This window comes from Hordeum vulgare, chromosome 2H, assembly GCF_904849725.1.
Source record: "Hordeum vulgare subsp. vulgare chromosome 2H, MorexV3_pseudomolecules_assembly, whole genome shotgun sequence".
In the NCBI taxonomy this organism is placed as follows: domain Eukaryota; kingdom Viridiplantae; phylum Streptophyta; class Magnoliopsida; order Poales; family Poaceae; genus Hordeum; species Hordeum vulgare.
The window spans coordinates 317701466-317717426 of record NC_058519.1 but is presented as its reverse complement, the minus strand read 5'-3'; the positions used below and the strand labels follow the sequence as shown (position 1 = coordinate 317717426).

Below are 15961 nucleotides of genomic sequence, written 5' to 3'. Positions count from 1 at the left end.
CCGCCCCTGCCGGTGTCGCGTCGCTCGCTCCCACGCCCCGCCGCTCGGCCCCGCCGGTGCCGCCGCCCGCCCCTGCCGGTGCCGTGCCTCAGCCCAGCTCGCCCCGCAGGAAGCCGCTCCCCCGTGTGCGTGTGTGGTGGTGGGAGGTTCATCAGCAGCTTGGCTGTGCCTGCGGCGTTAGAGCGGCGGCAGCGATGGCAGCGTCCGTGGCCACATCCCCGGATTGCATCGGCTCATCCCCAGCAGACCCCTCTCCTCCTCCGCCTCCACCGCCGCGCCGTCCTTCGTCCGCCTGGCGGGGTCCTCCAGACGCCTCCGCGGGGCCCTGCCCGTCTCGGCCGCGGCGGAGCCGGCCGGCGCGCTGAGCACAACTGATCGGCCTACGAGGAGGCCCTTAAGGCCAATCCCGTTCTTGCCAACAAGGTGAACGAGCTCATTGCACAACATGATAAGTTAAAGGCTGATCTTGAAATCCTATGTAATACAGAGCCACAAACTCTTTGGCTGAGAGACCTTGACGCTCTTGAGAAGGAACTGGATGTAAGCAGTGTTTCTCTCTGTTCTTATGTATTTTTTCTTTCACTTGAGCAGTTTTTTCTTGACGTTATGTGTTTCACTGCTCTTCTCACATTGATTTTGATACAGGTGTGTGATGCAAAACTTGAAGCTGAGCAAAAGAACAGATCAAGCAAGCACGCCGAAAATTCTAAAAAGGCGAAGGATTCTAAGCCAGCACCCAAGAGGGCAGTGGCAGCTAAGAAGGCGAAGGTACAGACTAACACAAGTGATACATTTCTTGAGTTGCAGCGGACTAGGTAGTACTTGTTGCTCTTTACTGATGAATCAATCAAACTTTTAAAGGCGAATTCGGCTGGGAGTGATGATGATGATTATGAAGCAGCAATTCCGAAACGTGCAACACAAAAGAAGAAACCACCACCCAAAAAGGTTGGTTCCTCAATCAAGCCTTTTCTTATTGTGCTTGTCATAGTTTATTTGCTGCCTTAACAAGTCAATTTAACAATTTCATAGCCAAGTTCACCGGTGAAAGATGAAGAGGAGGAAGTGGCTGATCTGAAAGACCGCCTGGTTGCTTACAATATTAATGACTCCTCTCCAGAACCCAATGGTAATTGCCATTGGCATAATGTTGTGTTTTTGAACATAAAATATGCATCTCTTAGAAGTTTGTGCTGATGGTGTAACCACGTGTGCAGCCATGGAAACGGTAGAACAGCAGAAAGGAAAGAAAGGGGGGAACGGACCAAGCAAAAGAGGTGCAGAAAAGAAGGCCATGTCATCCTTAGCTGAGATTTCTGATGAAGACATAGCAGAGCCCCACCATGAGAGCGAGGATGAGGGGTCAAGTAGACGCACATTATTTTTTAGTTACAATTATGTTCATCTTAATCCAGTGCATCAAGGATGCCGTCGTTCTTTGCGGCTTCGCACCTGAAACAGCCAACATCGCACCTCAGTTGACTAGGGAGATAACCTGTTCACTGGCAGGCATCAGGTGTGTGTTTGCCTTTTCTGTTAGGCTCAGGCCGTCAGTACTCACTACTGAGTACATTAATGCACTTAACTGGGATATAAATTCCAAACGGGTCTTGACCACTTTAACTGGGTCACGTGGAATCAAGGAGGTTGAGATTTGATGTGACATTGTATGCGTATATGTTTGAAATCAAGAATTGATACTATACCAATTTGCATAGAACTATCTACATCTATCATACCTTCCCTGTTAGATGCCAACTCTTGTTTCTAGAGCAATGTGTGATAAAAATCATAATTAGTTGGTAGGTAATGTATTCACAACACTGAGTTGGTGACATGACACGACGAATCAATTGAAGTGGCAGAAGTGGTGCCTAACGGCGATGTCTTTGTGCAATCTGACGGGGAGCATTTCAGTTTTCTCCCGACCAGATTCTCGGTTCTGCCTGCCGCAGTAGATTTCTTCAGCTAGACCGCTGTGCCGTTTCTTCCTGTTGGATTTCGACGACGGATAGAAGACGCATGGTCCATGGTCAGACCCGCCTCTGTTCACCTGGTCAATTTCTTCATAGATCACGACATTCTTCCTCCCGTGACATACACTAGCTTAAGAAGGCACGACAATCGGGTTGCTCCACTCACTCATCTTCTACTCCCTCTGTTCCTAAATATAAGTCTTTCTAGAGATTTCACTAGGTGACTACATACGAAGCAAAATGAGTGAATCTACATTTTAAAATATGTCTTTATGCATCCGTATGTAGTCCTCTAATGTAATCTCTAAAAATACTTATATTTAGGAACGGAGGGAGTAGCAGGTAGTGGATACATGAAACAAATTACTGCTGTGTGCCCAAGGTAAATGTAATTTTTCTGCATGTACACCTGTATGCGGCGCGCAGCAGCTATGTTGTTGATGTTCATAGACAAGTTGTAGAATCACAGTACAGCGGCCGAACCGGCACAAGCTTAAATTTCTGTTAGACTAGTATAACTAAAATAGAACTAGGATAATATTTCTGTGGACCCGAATCACAATACCTGAATATAACTAGCATAATATTTCTGTTAGACTGAAAGTTTGGCTGCATAATTCTGCAATTGATATTTATGCAATTTGTTTTTCCATCACCTGACACGGTTCTTTGAAGGAGACAAGTTCAAAGGCAACTGGTGTGACATATACCATCACTGGTGTTATAGAGGAAGTTGCTCACACCAAGCTTAAAATAACTGAGCTTCCTGTCCGCCGCTGGTCTACAAATTACAAAGAGTTTCTTGAATCCATGTGTCCTATTCCTATCAAGGAAAAGGAAAAGAGCAAGGACAAGAACAAGGACAAGGACAAGGACAAGGAAAAGGAAAAGAGCAAGGAACCGCCATTGTTAGAGGTACTCCATCGGGTCACTATTATAAGATGTTTTAGATACTTTAACATGGACTGAAATGATGAACTAACACTCTAAATGTGCCCACATAGATCCCATTCAGAAAAAGTTAGAACGTCTTGTAATATTGAAGGAGGGAATAGTTAACAGTACAAATAGTTCATTCTCTTGGGTTCCAGATGTTTTGACTTTCTTGAACCGCAATCGATTTATAGGAAATAAGGTCGCACTGTGATCACGCGGATGTGGAATTTGAGCTTATACTGAGTGAGCAAAACATGAATATAGCCAAGCAAGAAGGCCTTGAGAAGAAATTCAAGCTGACTACCACAATAGGAACAACAAACATGCATTTGTTTGATTCACATGGTAAAATAAAAAAATATGACACCCCAGAGGATGGTGAGTATCCCTAACACGGGCATGTATTATAGCAACAAATCCTTTTACTTGTGGTTTTGGCACTGACATTATGTTAACTTTTCAGTACTTTAAGAGTTCTTTGATTTGAGGTTCAAATTCCATGTCAACCGGAAGGTACATGTTGATATTTTCCTTTAGTTGTTCATCTGCAAACTACTGCATTATTGTCTAACAATGTATGCTGTGCAGAAAGTAATGATGGAAAACATGGGGTATGAGTTGCTGAAGTATCAGCACAGAGTTAGGTTTATTCATGTTGTTATTTCCGGGGACATCAGAGTCAATAACAGGAAGAGGGCAGACCTATTCCTGGAGCTGAAGCAGAAGGACAACACACCTTTCCCAAATAAAAAACCCACGTCTGGGCCAGTTGCTGTAGGATCTACAGAAGCAGAGGAAGATACTGATCAGAGTCCTGCTGAAGCTGCAACTAGTGATTATGAGTATCTTCTTGCAATGTCGATTGGTACCTTGACTTTGGAGAAGGTGAACGAGCTCATTGCGCAGCAGGATAAGTTAAAGGCTGATCTTGAAATCCTCTGTAATACAGAGCCACAAACTCTTTGGCTGAGAGACCTTGATGCTCTTCAGAAGGAACTGGATGTAAGCAATGTTTCTCTCTGTTCTTATGTATTTTTTCTTTCACTTGAGCAGTTTTTTCTTGACGTTATGTGTTTCACTGCTCTTCTCACATTGATTTTGATACAGGTGTGTGATGCAAAACTTGAAGCTGAGCAGAAGAACAAATCAAGCAAGCGCGCCAAAAATTCTGAAAAGGCGAAGGATTCTAAGCCAGCACCCAAGAATAGTACACCACAAAAGAGAAGTAGAAGACCTCCGTCTAGGGCAACAATTATGGCCTCTTCCAGTCGTGGAGTCGATGTCATGGTCGCCTGTGAGCCAAATGCATCGCTCAGGCCACAGAATAGGTGCTTCTGGCGCCGAGGTCATTTCTGAACCTATACCTGAACTTTCTATGGCCGGTAAGATGTCTAACCTCAATCTTCTGACAGTCGGTGCTCGTTTGCCTCTCGTCTCTATTCAGCTGCTGAATGTATGAAATAGATGGCTAAATATTTATTTTATTGGTCCCTTCTAGATGGTAGTGATGTGGAGACACAAGAGATTGTCTAGCATATGCATATAAATAAAATTATACATTGATCTTTCTTATCTCTGCCAGTGATCAGTGAACTATTGTTCTAGATGTACACCTACTGTGTTGCATATTTCGCCATCATTCATGGTGGCCTATAGCTCTTCTCGTTTACCATAGGAGTAGTACCAATCTTTGGAATGCTCCGAATTTGGGTAAATTTGGAAACATTTATGGATGGGTCAATTTATGGACTTGTTCCTTTATTACGTAATTGTATAGTTCATGATCTTATATAGTTTAGGGTTGTTTATCCTATTATTTATGCATGAAGTTAAAAGCTAAACATAGCAAATGACACAAGTGATTTGTTCAAATATATCACGGAAGAAAGTACTTATTTTTTGTTTCTACTTTTTCGGTGACAACTGGGAAGTTTCCTATGTATGGAGCAAGTTGTGTTGGTTTAACCTCAAAGTGGTATAAGAAAATTGCAGTTCTTTTATTTTAGTTATATCTTGTAAGCTATAGAAAATAGTAGTATGATCTGTTTGTCTGCAGATGGTCACCAAATGATTGTTCCGTCTGTGCTGATCCGCGAGATCCTGAAGTTGATGCAGGAAGAGTGGCCCCTGTTAGGTGTTACTGGTAATCCAAACTTGTATTAGCATTAAACTGATGGATATAGTAGGTATGATGAGTGGGATGTGAAAGGTGCAATAAGGAGACATCAATAGATTGATTGTTTATATTATATAACCATAACATACTTTTAGTTTTGAAATTATGATTTGAGCGTATGATTAAATCCTGGTCATATTGGGTGTACAGTATTTTCCTTTTTCATCAATGCTTCCTTGTGAGTGTTCATTTTGTGACATGAAGAAAGAAGGAAATGCCTTTGTCAAGGATTGCATATGGTGTTATGTTTTTTTCGTAAAAAACACAATATTTTCCAGGTTTTTATAAATGGCGTCCAATTTCTGTGAGCTAAAAGCTGAACTACATGATAATAAATTATAAATCTTTATTTAGTTAGATTAAACTAATCCACAAAATTATACCATTCAACAAAACATAGGCATAATGGATTCATGATCTTGAAAAAAAGTTGTTTCTGCTTAATATTAAAGAGTGGTTTTTCTGTATAATCAAAATATGGGAGGTGAATTTAACAACTTATAAGGAAAATTATATGATGAGAGCGGTGGAAAGAAACCACATATTATACATGAGATAATATCTTGTACAAAGGATATAGTGGGTACAAGAAGTTAGAATGTCACGTCATGTGCAAGTCGATCATCAAGTGATATGTTAAAAAAAAATTAATGTTCATTCGCTAGAATATGTATGCCCTTGTATGACGCATGGACAATTAACTATTTAGAATAAGATGGATGTGATCTTGAAGACCAGTTGTTTAATTAATTAACTATTTAAAATAGGATTGATGTGATCTTGAAGACCAGTTGTTTAATTAGTTTATATGTGTTGTAGCCCGTAGCAACGTACGAACATTATTTGGCAGATGGTTTGTCAAGTCTGAGAGCAGCCAAAACAACAAGGTTGTTTGGCAAACATATATGGAATATTTCTGAAGAGTGTGTGTTATTGGGTCTTTGATTATGACATTTCTATTTAGTCTCAGGAGTAAGTTGTGCTCAGCAGGAGGTATCATCACCTCATGGGATTCATTTAAGTCTTTGAGAAAGGGGATCAGCTTAACAGTTGGGAGAGCACCACTAATACCTATACTTTGACATTAACCACTTCCATTCAATTCATGTTCTCTGTGAGAGTTGAGTGCTCGCCCCATGTGTGATAATGTGCATTCATCTAGGGGCCGTTTGGTTTATGCCAGGGTCAGACCCGCCAACTGCGAGCGCACCATTTAATTGGCGGCCAATTCGGCCGCCCGCGCCTCGCCGAAGAATTGATATTGGATTGAACTAGCTCGGCTAGGCAGGATATTACATTATCCCATTCTGCACAAATATAAACTCTTTTCTGCCCCACGAAAGTATTTGTGAATTTCTACAAATTGTAGACAACCATGACACTTATTTTTTCGAAGATCAACTATGAGTATGACACAAGTCGGTCATCCTAAAATTATGGTTTGTCCTGGACAACATATTATTTACGTGTAACACGCTATAGTTCTAATTATCTTCTTGAGGCAGTAATGGAATGCAAGCAGATGAAATTGCAGTTTTGCGTCAAAAATTATTTTATTTTGTGAAAAATAAAAATAAAATATACATATCAAGAATTCAAGAAGAGATACAATCACTTCTTTTTCATATGGAACATTGAACCAACTTTGCTTGTATAGAGTATGCTATAGAGCATTTGCACACAACTTCGTACTGCTGAAACTATTGCTTTGCATGATGCAGAGAGATTATTAAATCAAGCTCTACATCATCCAGCAATCCGTCTACATGTTGCTCTTCTATCACGACTGATTCATCTATGATTTTCTATGCTCTGACCCTGTCATGGGTTTCATGTTTTTCATCTTTCTCAATCTCATTTCTAGCTAGGCTTAGTATATTCTTTGGTGTGGACATACTACGTTAGGTAGTTTATAAGGTTTCATATATACATGCTGCTGACAGTGTAGATGTAAGTTTTATATGTTTTGTTGCTTCTAAGTGTCTAATGGCAATAATGTGCAAGTATCAATATGTTATATGTTAGAATATTACCTTTGTATTTGTTTAAAGGTACATGATTACCTCAACCAAAAATGAGCTCATGCACGTGTCATCCAATGTGGTTCCACGTATCAATTGTTTTCATCTTATATTAACCCGTTGACAACCTGATGAATGAAAAAAAATCATTTAATTACACGTGCGTTGCACGTGCACTGTTACTAATAGGAAATAAATCAGCAACACAAGATTAGAGGGTGAATTGTTGACAACTTAATCTAGTCGTTGGTAGTAGTAGTTAATTTCCTTTCTTTCAGCTAAATTTAGTTATGCATGTGCCGCATCTGTGCGTGCCGCGCATGTAGGGCTAGGACCCGGTCTTAGTGCTCGTGGGATGGCACGAGCGTGAGCCAGATCGTGACGCCGAGGTAGGATCTCTACCGGCCACCATTTTCTTCCTTGTACGAGAATAAGTAGTGAATGAGAAAGATAGAAAAGACGCAAGGTTTCACGCGACACAAAACACCAGTGTTCATCTCTGTTAGAGCGAGTTTCAAAGAGTGATTCTGACAACATATGTATGTAATGGTGTATGTGTGTATGCATGTACAATTGTAACCGTCAGAACTAGTCTCACGCCACCATCTAGCCCATATCCCTTCATGTAGGGATTGGCCTCTGTATTTGTGACGCCCCCGGGCTTTGGAATACACCAAGTTATGTTTTCCATCATCCTTGGTAATCAGAGCTCGTGCGATCCCTCTCATGTCGAACAGCACTAGCTTTTTGCCGAATCCGGCGAGGCCAGCGACGACCACACCCTGACGTCGTACACTGTCACGGGGATACAATCTTAGAATAGGGTCATAGGCCTGAACTATATGTCCTACCCAATGCACCTCATTATTAGGACTACAAAGGAAATTCTGGCTGGACTGCGACAACATCTAATCCACTCGGTACGAACCCACTCGGACAAGTACATTTCATCCATTCGGATGACAGTCAACCGCTCGGTCGTATGTCTCACTCGGGTATGCAAAATACCAATAGTCGGCAAGACAGTCGAAGTATAGAGGATGTTCTGTAGTGGGTTGACATTATGACATCAATGCCCCATCTTTGAACATAAGAGATGAGCGGGTGACGCACTCTATATAAGCCACCCCCTTCACATAGCTAAGGATCAACTTCTTCTTTCCCTGCGGGCTCATTCTTTCGCTGGAGCTCTGGCTCTCTCTATACCACTCATATCCATGACAGATAAAACAAAACCTCTACAAAACACGAAACGTAGGGCTGTTAACTCCATCATGAGAAGCCCAAACTCGCTAAAACCATCATGTCATCCATTTTTATCTCGATAAATCATGCTCCTTTATCCTACCCATTTTCTATTATCGAAATCGTTGGTATGATAGTTGGCGCCCACCGTGGGGCCTCACGTCTATCGAGTCATGATGCACATGGATTCTTGTTCAATCTTCAGCAACCCAAGCTCTTTTGGGATGATCTCCGAAAGATCAAACAATCGTCATCAAATGTTTCACAATTAGAGTTTTCAGCCATCACATCATCTACAAGCAGACAAAATACTCATACGAAAAGATCAGGGATCACGCAAGCTCACGCGAACTCACGCGACTCTCATACAGTTTCAATCGGTGGCTAGCTCCCGGACGTTGAAGTGACCCCTTGTCGTCTCCGACCTCATATGTGGCGCCGTCCGCCGTCTCCGGCCCTGTCCGCGCTCTATCGCCGTGCTCCGGCACACGAATGGCGGCGCTGTCCGCCGTCTCCGGCCCTGTCCGCGCCGCTATCGCCGTGCTTCGGCACACGAATGGCGGCGCTGTCCGTCGTCTCCGTCCCAGACCGCGCCGCTAACGCCGTGCTCCAGCACAAGAATGGTAGCGCGGTCCGTCGTCGGCAGCGTCGTCCGCGCCGCTACACCGCGCACCGACGCACGAACGCCGGCACCATCGGCCATCTCCGGCCTCGTCTGCACCGCCAATGCAACGCTCACACGCACGGACACCGGCTCCATCCATCCCATTGTCGTCTCCGACCTTGTGCCCGACGAGTTCATTGCTTAACATGGCTGCAAGATCGGTTTAGGCCGACACCTATAGCAAGCAATGAATGAGCCGTGGAAGGAGGAAACTTCCATGCGGTTAATTCTTCCTTAATTAGCGCTAATGCCTCTTGCATGCGTGTACAGGTTTTGGACGTGGGCCCTAAACCCTAACCCTCCTTCATCGAAATTGCTCTGCGTACGACTTGATATTTACGATTCACGTCCGACGTTCTGATCCCACGATTACCATTCATGCATAGTACATCTGATCCAAGGATTGCTGAGCAGTGTCGTACAAAAGTCGTAAGAAAAATATCGTATGCCTCCACCTCAAACGAGAACTACATGTAAGAAAAATCGGAAGGACGACTCCACCAGTATGCAACTTTGCTGACTCCCCTTAGTCAAGGTATAATTGCCTTATTAAGCGCCTCATCAGGTGAGGATATCCAGCTTTAATTACCTAGTTACTGCAGCCGAAACTGACGTGCTCTGATACCTCCACTATTCGTACGCGACTTAATTTGTGCATGCATGCATGCGTAACGACTTTGAAGTATCACAAATACTTCCTCCATCACGGTTTAGAAGGCACAGTTAAACTTACGCGTGTTTTTAAAATAGACAAGGTTTAAAGCGCGAAAGCAATTGCTTCTATTAATTAGTACTAGTACTACTTTTGCATGCGTCCTTCTAATTTGCTGCTCATGCATTAGTACTACTCCTACTACATCTCACAACCAATCGGTGACTACCTTGGTTTCAGAAATTTTTCAAACGTGCTTTTTAAACCGTAACGGAGGGAGTATCATCATTCATGCATGCGTAGCCGTTCACCAAGAGGATCCGTGGTTGTCCTTGGTAATTGGTGGGGTCAGTCAGTAGATTTTTCACTCAGCTAGCGAGGAACCAGTATACTCAGACGGCTAACAGATCCTTCACTCAGATAATTAACGTCTAGGTTTACTCGGGTAACTACTATGGTTTGTGGTTGTGCCTGTACTAACTTATAGGCTTACTCGGTCAAACCCATCACTGAGCTGGCTCATCTGTTTGCTCGGATGAATTTTTCCTCAGGACGACTACCGGACTCAGCTGAATTTTGAGCTCAAACTACTAATCTACAGCTATACTTTCATGAATATTGCACTCGGACTAAATAATGTGCAGATTTATCGGAGACTGGCTACATCTCTGCGAGCGGCCACATCGTCCTCCGAAATCAACTGCCGCGCTGCCCCAGGTGGCACGAGCTTGGCATGACGCAGGCACGCGGCCCCGTGCGCCGTCGCTCGATGGACGCTTCTTCATCATTCGGCTACTCCGTGTGTCGTCGCTCAACCAGACGCGTCTTCATCATTCGGCCGTCCGCCGCCGGTCAACCGGACACGACTTCATCATTCGACTGCCCCGTGCGTCATCTTAACCGAATGAGACTTCATCACTCGGCCACCTCCTGCGTTGCCACTCTGTGCGGCACGCCTTCATCACTCGGCGAGACACATCGTCGCCACTCAGCCGGAGGCATCTTTATTACTCGACCACCCCGCGCATCGCCTCTCCGACGGATGCTTCTACAGCACTCGGCCGCCTCGCACATCGCCACTCAGCCGGATGCGTCTTCATCACTCGGATGCTCTGCGCATCGCCACTCCGAGTGGCACGTGTTTATCACTCAGCCGCTCGTGCACCGTCAGACAACTAAGTTATTCGTCACATGTTCCATTCAACTAAATAATTATTTACGCATTACCGAGTGTCAAGTAAGTCGCATATGACGTTCACCCGGAGGCCACGTCACCGAGTATACCTCTGCTCGGTTCTTTATCTTCATGTTGGATCCTTCACTTTCACAAGTTTAGTCGGAACCTTCACCCTTTAGACTCTTGCTGGTTTTGACCAGCAAGCACCTGGCACACCCAACGGGTGTCTATGGATGCAATTTACACGAACCATTTCAACAAACATTAATTTTCTTCAAGAATTTTTTATGTTAGCTTGTGTTATATCTCATACACAGGCTACCTGGATGCCTCTGTGCGTCATTCTCGACGACATGCTAGACTCTGTATAGAGGAGGTTCTATAGTGGGCTGACATTAAGGCATAAATGCCCCATCTTGTAACATAAGAGGTGAGGGGGTGGCGCACTCTATATAAGCCACCCCCTTCACATAGCTAAGGACCAGCTTCTTCTCCCCCCTGCGGGCTCATTCTTTCCCTGGAGCTCTGGTTCTATACCATGTAACTCATGTCCATGACAGATAAAACAAAGCCTCTCCGAAGCACAAGATGTAGGGTTGTTATCTCCACCGTGAGAGGCCCGAACTCGCTAAAACCACCGTGTCACCCATTTGCAACTCGATAGATCATGCTCCTTTATCCTACCCCTTTCTATTGTCGGAATCGTTGCTACAAGACACTGACACTTCAAATGTTGGATGGCCTCGGGAAGAAGTTTGAACTCCAGGGCGCCATCATCCAATCCACCACCCCGCTTCCCTCCTTTGCCTATGCGAGATCATGTCTCGTGCTTGCGGTGCTCGTCCTTGACATGCGGGAACGCACCAAGGGTGTGCAAGTGCTGGACGTCCATGATGAGTGTGACGGTGCACGTGGTGGTGACAGTGCACCTCCGAGTTGCGGCAATCATGGTGGTGGTGGTCGTGGCGGCGGTCGCTCGGGTGGCGGCAATCTGAAAGCACATACTCTCCTTGGGAGGTTTTGATAATTCATGACAACATACATTATCTCTTCGACAAACAGTTCTTAATAGTTTATTTCAGATTAACTCCAAAAGATTGGAGAGGCTGAGAATTGTGAGGAGGATCCCTAAGAAGGAAATGAACATGATTGGCATTAGCTTCAAGCTTCAAGACTCTAAATTTTGCTTTATGTGAGAAATACATTTGAGTCCATAGGAAAGCCAATACGACTAAAAGGGGATGAGGTATATGTTGGGGAACGTCGCATGGCAAACAAAAAATTTCCTACGCGCACGAAGACCTATCATGGTGATGTCCATCTACGAGAGGAGATTTGGATCTTCGTACCCTTGTAGATCGCACGGCAGGAAGCGTTAAGAAACACGGTTGATGTAGTGGAACGTCCTCACGTCCCTCGATCAGCCCCGCGAACCGTCCCATGAACCGTCCCGCGATCCGTCCCACGATCCGCTCCGATCTAGTGCCGAATGGATGGCACCTCCGCGTTCAGCGCACGTACAGCTTGATGATGATCTCGGCCTTCTTGATCCAGCAAGCAAGAAAGAGAAGTAGATGAGTTTTATGGCAGCGTGACGGCGCTCCGGTGGTGGTGAAGGAGCTACTCCTGCAGGGCTCCGTCCGAGCTCCGAAGAAATACGATCTAGAGGTAAAACTATGGTGTCTAGTGTTGGAATTATGCCCTAGAGGCAATGATAAATAGGTTATTATTATAATTCCTGTGTCAAGATAATTGTTTATTGTCCATGCTATAATTGTGTTGAATGAAGACTTAGATACATGTCTGGATACATAGACAAAACACTGTCCCTAGCAAGCTTCTAGTTGGCTAGCTAGTTGATCAAGGATAGTCACGGTCTTCTGACTATGTACAAGGTGTTGTTGCTTGATGACTGGATCACATCATTGGGAGAATCATGTGATGGACTAGACCCAAACTAATAGACGTAGCATGTTGATCGTGTCATTTTGTTGCTACTGTTTTCTGCGTGTCAAGTATTTATTCCTATGACCATGAGATCATATAACTCACTGACACCGGAGGAATGCTTTGTGTGTATCAAACGTCACAACGTAACTGGGTGACTATAAAAATGCTCTACAGGTATCTCCGAAGGTGTCCGTTGAGTTAGTATGGATCAAGACTGGGATTTGTCACTCCGTGTGACGGAGAGGTATCTCGGGGCCCACTCAGTAATACAACATCACACACAAGCCTTGCAAGCAATGTGACTTAGTGTAAGTTGCGGGATCTTGTATTACGGAACGAGAAAAGAGACTTGCCGGTAAAGGAGATTGAAATAGGTATGCGGATAGTGACGATCGAATCTCGGGCAAGTGACATACCGAAGGACAAAGGGAATGACATACGGGATTATATGAATCCTTGGCACTGAGGTTCAAACGATAAGATCTTCGTAGAATATGTAGGATCCAATATGGCATCCAGGTCCCGCTATTGGATATTTACCGAGGAGTCCCTCGGGTAATGTCTACATAGTTCTCGAACCCGCAGGGTCTGCACACTTAAGGTTCGACGTTGTTTTATGCATATTTGAGTTATATAGTTGGTTACCGAATGTTGTTCGAAGTCCGGGATGAGATCACGGACGTCACGAGGGTTTCCGGAATGGTTCGGAGACGAAGATTGATATATAGGATGACCTCATTTGATTACCGGAAGGTTTTTGGAATTACCGGGAATGTACCGGGAATGACCTATGGGTTTTGGGTGTTCACCGGGGGGGGGGGAGCCCACCCCGGGGAAGCCCATAGGCCTTAGGGGTGCCGCACCAGCCCTTAGTGGGCTGGTGGGCAAGCCTAGAGAGGCCCCTGCGTAGGGAGATAGAAAATCAAAGGAGAAAAAAAGGGAAGTGGAAAGGAAGGGAAGCACTCCACCTTCCAATCCTAGTTGGACTAGGATTGGAGGAGGACTCCTCCTCCCCCCATCGGCCAAACCCCTTGGGGCTCCTTGAGCCCCAAGGCAAGGCCCCTCCCCTCCCCCCTATATGTACGGAGGTTTTAGGGCTGATTTGAGACAACTCTTCCACGGCTGCCCGACCACATACCTCCACAGTTTTTCCTCTAGATCGCGTTTCTGTGGAGCTCGGGCGGAGCCGTGCTGAGATTAGATCACCACCAACCTCCGGAGCGCCGTCACGCTGTCGGAGAACTCATCTACCTCTTTGTATCTCTTGCTGGATCAAGAAGGCCGAGATCATCGGCGAGCTGTACGTGTGCTGAACGCGGAGGTGCCGTCCGTTCGGCACTAGATTGGAGCGGATCGTGGGACGGATCGCGAGACGGTTCGCGGGGCGGATCGAGGGACGTGAGGACATTCCACTACATCAACCGCGTTTATTAACGCTTCTGCTGTGCGAACTACATGGGTACGTAGATCTGCCCATGCGACGTTCCCCAACAGTTGCATCATGAGCTAGGTTCATGCGTAGATGTCTTCTCGAGTAGAACACAAAAGTTTTGTGGGCGGTGATGTGCGATTTCCTGCCATCCTTAGTCTTTTCTTGATTCCGCAGTATTGTTGGATCGAAGCGGCTCAGACCAACATTACTCGTACACTTACGAGAGACTGGTTTCATCGCCACGAGTAACTCCGTTGCTCATAGATGACTGGCGAGTGTCAGTTTCTCCAACTTTAGTTGAATCGGATTTGACCGAGGAGGTCCTTGGATGAGGTTAAATAGCAATTCATATATCTCCGTTGTGGTGTTTGCGTAAGTAAGATGCGATCCTACTAGATACCCATGGTCACCACGTAAAACATGCAACAACAATTAGAGGACGTCTAACTTGTTTTTGCAGGGTATGCTTCTGATGTGATATGGCCAACGATGTGATGTGATATATTGGATGTATGAGATGATCATGTTGTAATAGTTAATATCGACTTGCACGTCGATGGTACGGCAACCGGCAGGAGCCATAGGGTTGTCTTTAAACTAACGTTTGTACTTGCAGATGCGTTTACTATATTGCTAGGATGTAGCTTTAGTAGTAATAGCATGAGTAGCACGACAACCCCGATGGAGACAAGTTGATGGATATCATGGTGTGGTGCCGGTGACAGAAGATCGTGCCGGTGCTTTGGTGATGGAGATCAAGAAGCACGTGATGATGGCCATATCATGTCACTTATGAATTGCATGTGATTTTAATCCTTTTATGCACCTTATTTTTCTTAGAACGACGGTAGCATTATGAGGTGATCTCTCACTAAAATTTCAAGCCGAAATTGTGTTCTCCCCGACTGTGCACCGTTGCTACAGTTCGTCGTTTTGAGACACCACGTGATGATCGGGTGTGATAGACTCAACGTTCACATACAACGGGTGCAAAACAGTTGCACACGCGGGACACTCGGGTTAAGCTTGACGAGCCTAGCATGTGCAGACATGGCCTCGGAACACATGAGACCGAAAGGTCGATCATGAATCATATAGTTGATATGATTAGCATAGGGATGCTTACCACTGAAACTATCCTCAACTCACGTGATGATCGGACTTGAGCTAGTGGAACTGTATCATGAACCACTCAAATGACTAGAGAGATGTACTTTTTGAGTGGGAGTTTAGCAAGTAATTTGATTAAGTTAAACTCTAATTATCTTGAACATAGTCTAAGTCCACTTTGAATATATTTGTGTTGTAGATCATGGCTCAAGCGACAGTCACCCTGAATTTTAATATGTTCCTAGAGAAAGCTAAGTTGAAAGATGATGGAAGCAACTTTGTAGACTGGGCTCGTAATCTTAAGTTGATCCTACAAGCTGGGAAGAAGGATTATGTCCTTGATGCTGCGCTAGGAGATGAACCACCCGCTACGGCTGACCAAGATGTTAAGAACGCTTGGTGAACATGTAAGGAGGACTACTAGTAGTTCAATGTGCAGTCTTGTATGGCTTAGAACCAGGACTTCAACGTCGCTTTGAGCGTCATGGATCATATGAGATGTTCCAGGAGTTGAAGTTTATCTTTCAGAAGAACGCCCGGATCGAGAGGTATGAGACCTCCGATAAATTCTATGCTTGCAAGATGGAGGAGAATTCGTCTGTCTATGAACACGTGCTCAAAA

General features: G+C 44.8%; 1 protein-coding gene across 4 annotated transcripts; it reads left to right on the top strand.

Moving 5' to 3' along the window:
• Positions 1-401: 401 nt before the first annotated feature.
• Positions 402-5215, top strand: LOC123426166 (DNA topoisomerase 2-like). 4 transcript variants are annotated; one of them, XR_006622069.1, is made up of 10 exons: positions 402-540; positions 646-768; positions 862-1129; positions 1218-1516; positions 2652-2891; positions 3104-3290; positions 3376-3425; positions 3501-3914; positions 4020-4294; positions 4969-5215. XR_006622069.1 is itself a non-coding variant. In XM_045109940.1 (7 exons), exons 4-7 carry the CDS (start codon positions 1344-1346, stop codon positions 5073-5075), a joined length of 699 nt encoding a protein of 232 aa, XP_044965875.1. In that variant the 5' UTR covers positions 430-540; positions 646-768; positions 862-1129; positions 1218-1343; the 3' UTR covers positions 5076-5215. The 4 variants fall into 4 exon arrangements, 2 of the variants coding, with proteins under 2 accessions (XP_044965875.1, XP_044965876.1); XR_006622068.1 differs by having other exon boundaries at positions 411-540; positions 4020-5215; XM_045109940.1 differs by lacking the exons at positions 3376-3425; positions 3501-3914; positions 4020-4294 and having other exon boundaries at positions 430-540; positions 2660-2891.
• Positions 5216-15961: the final 10746 nt, after the last annotated feature.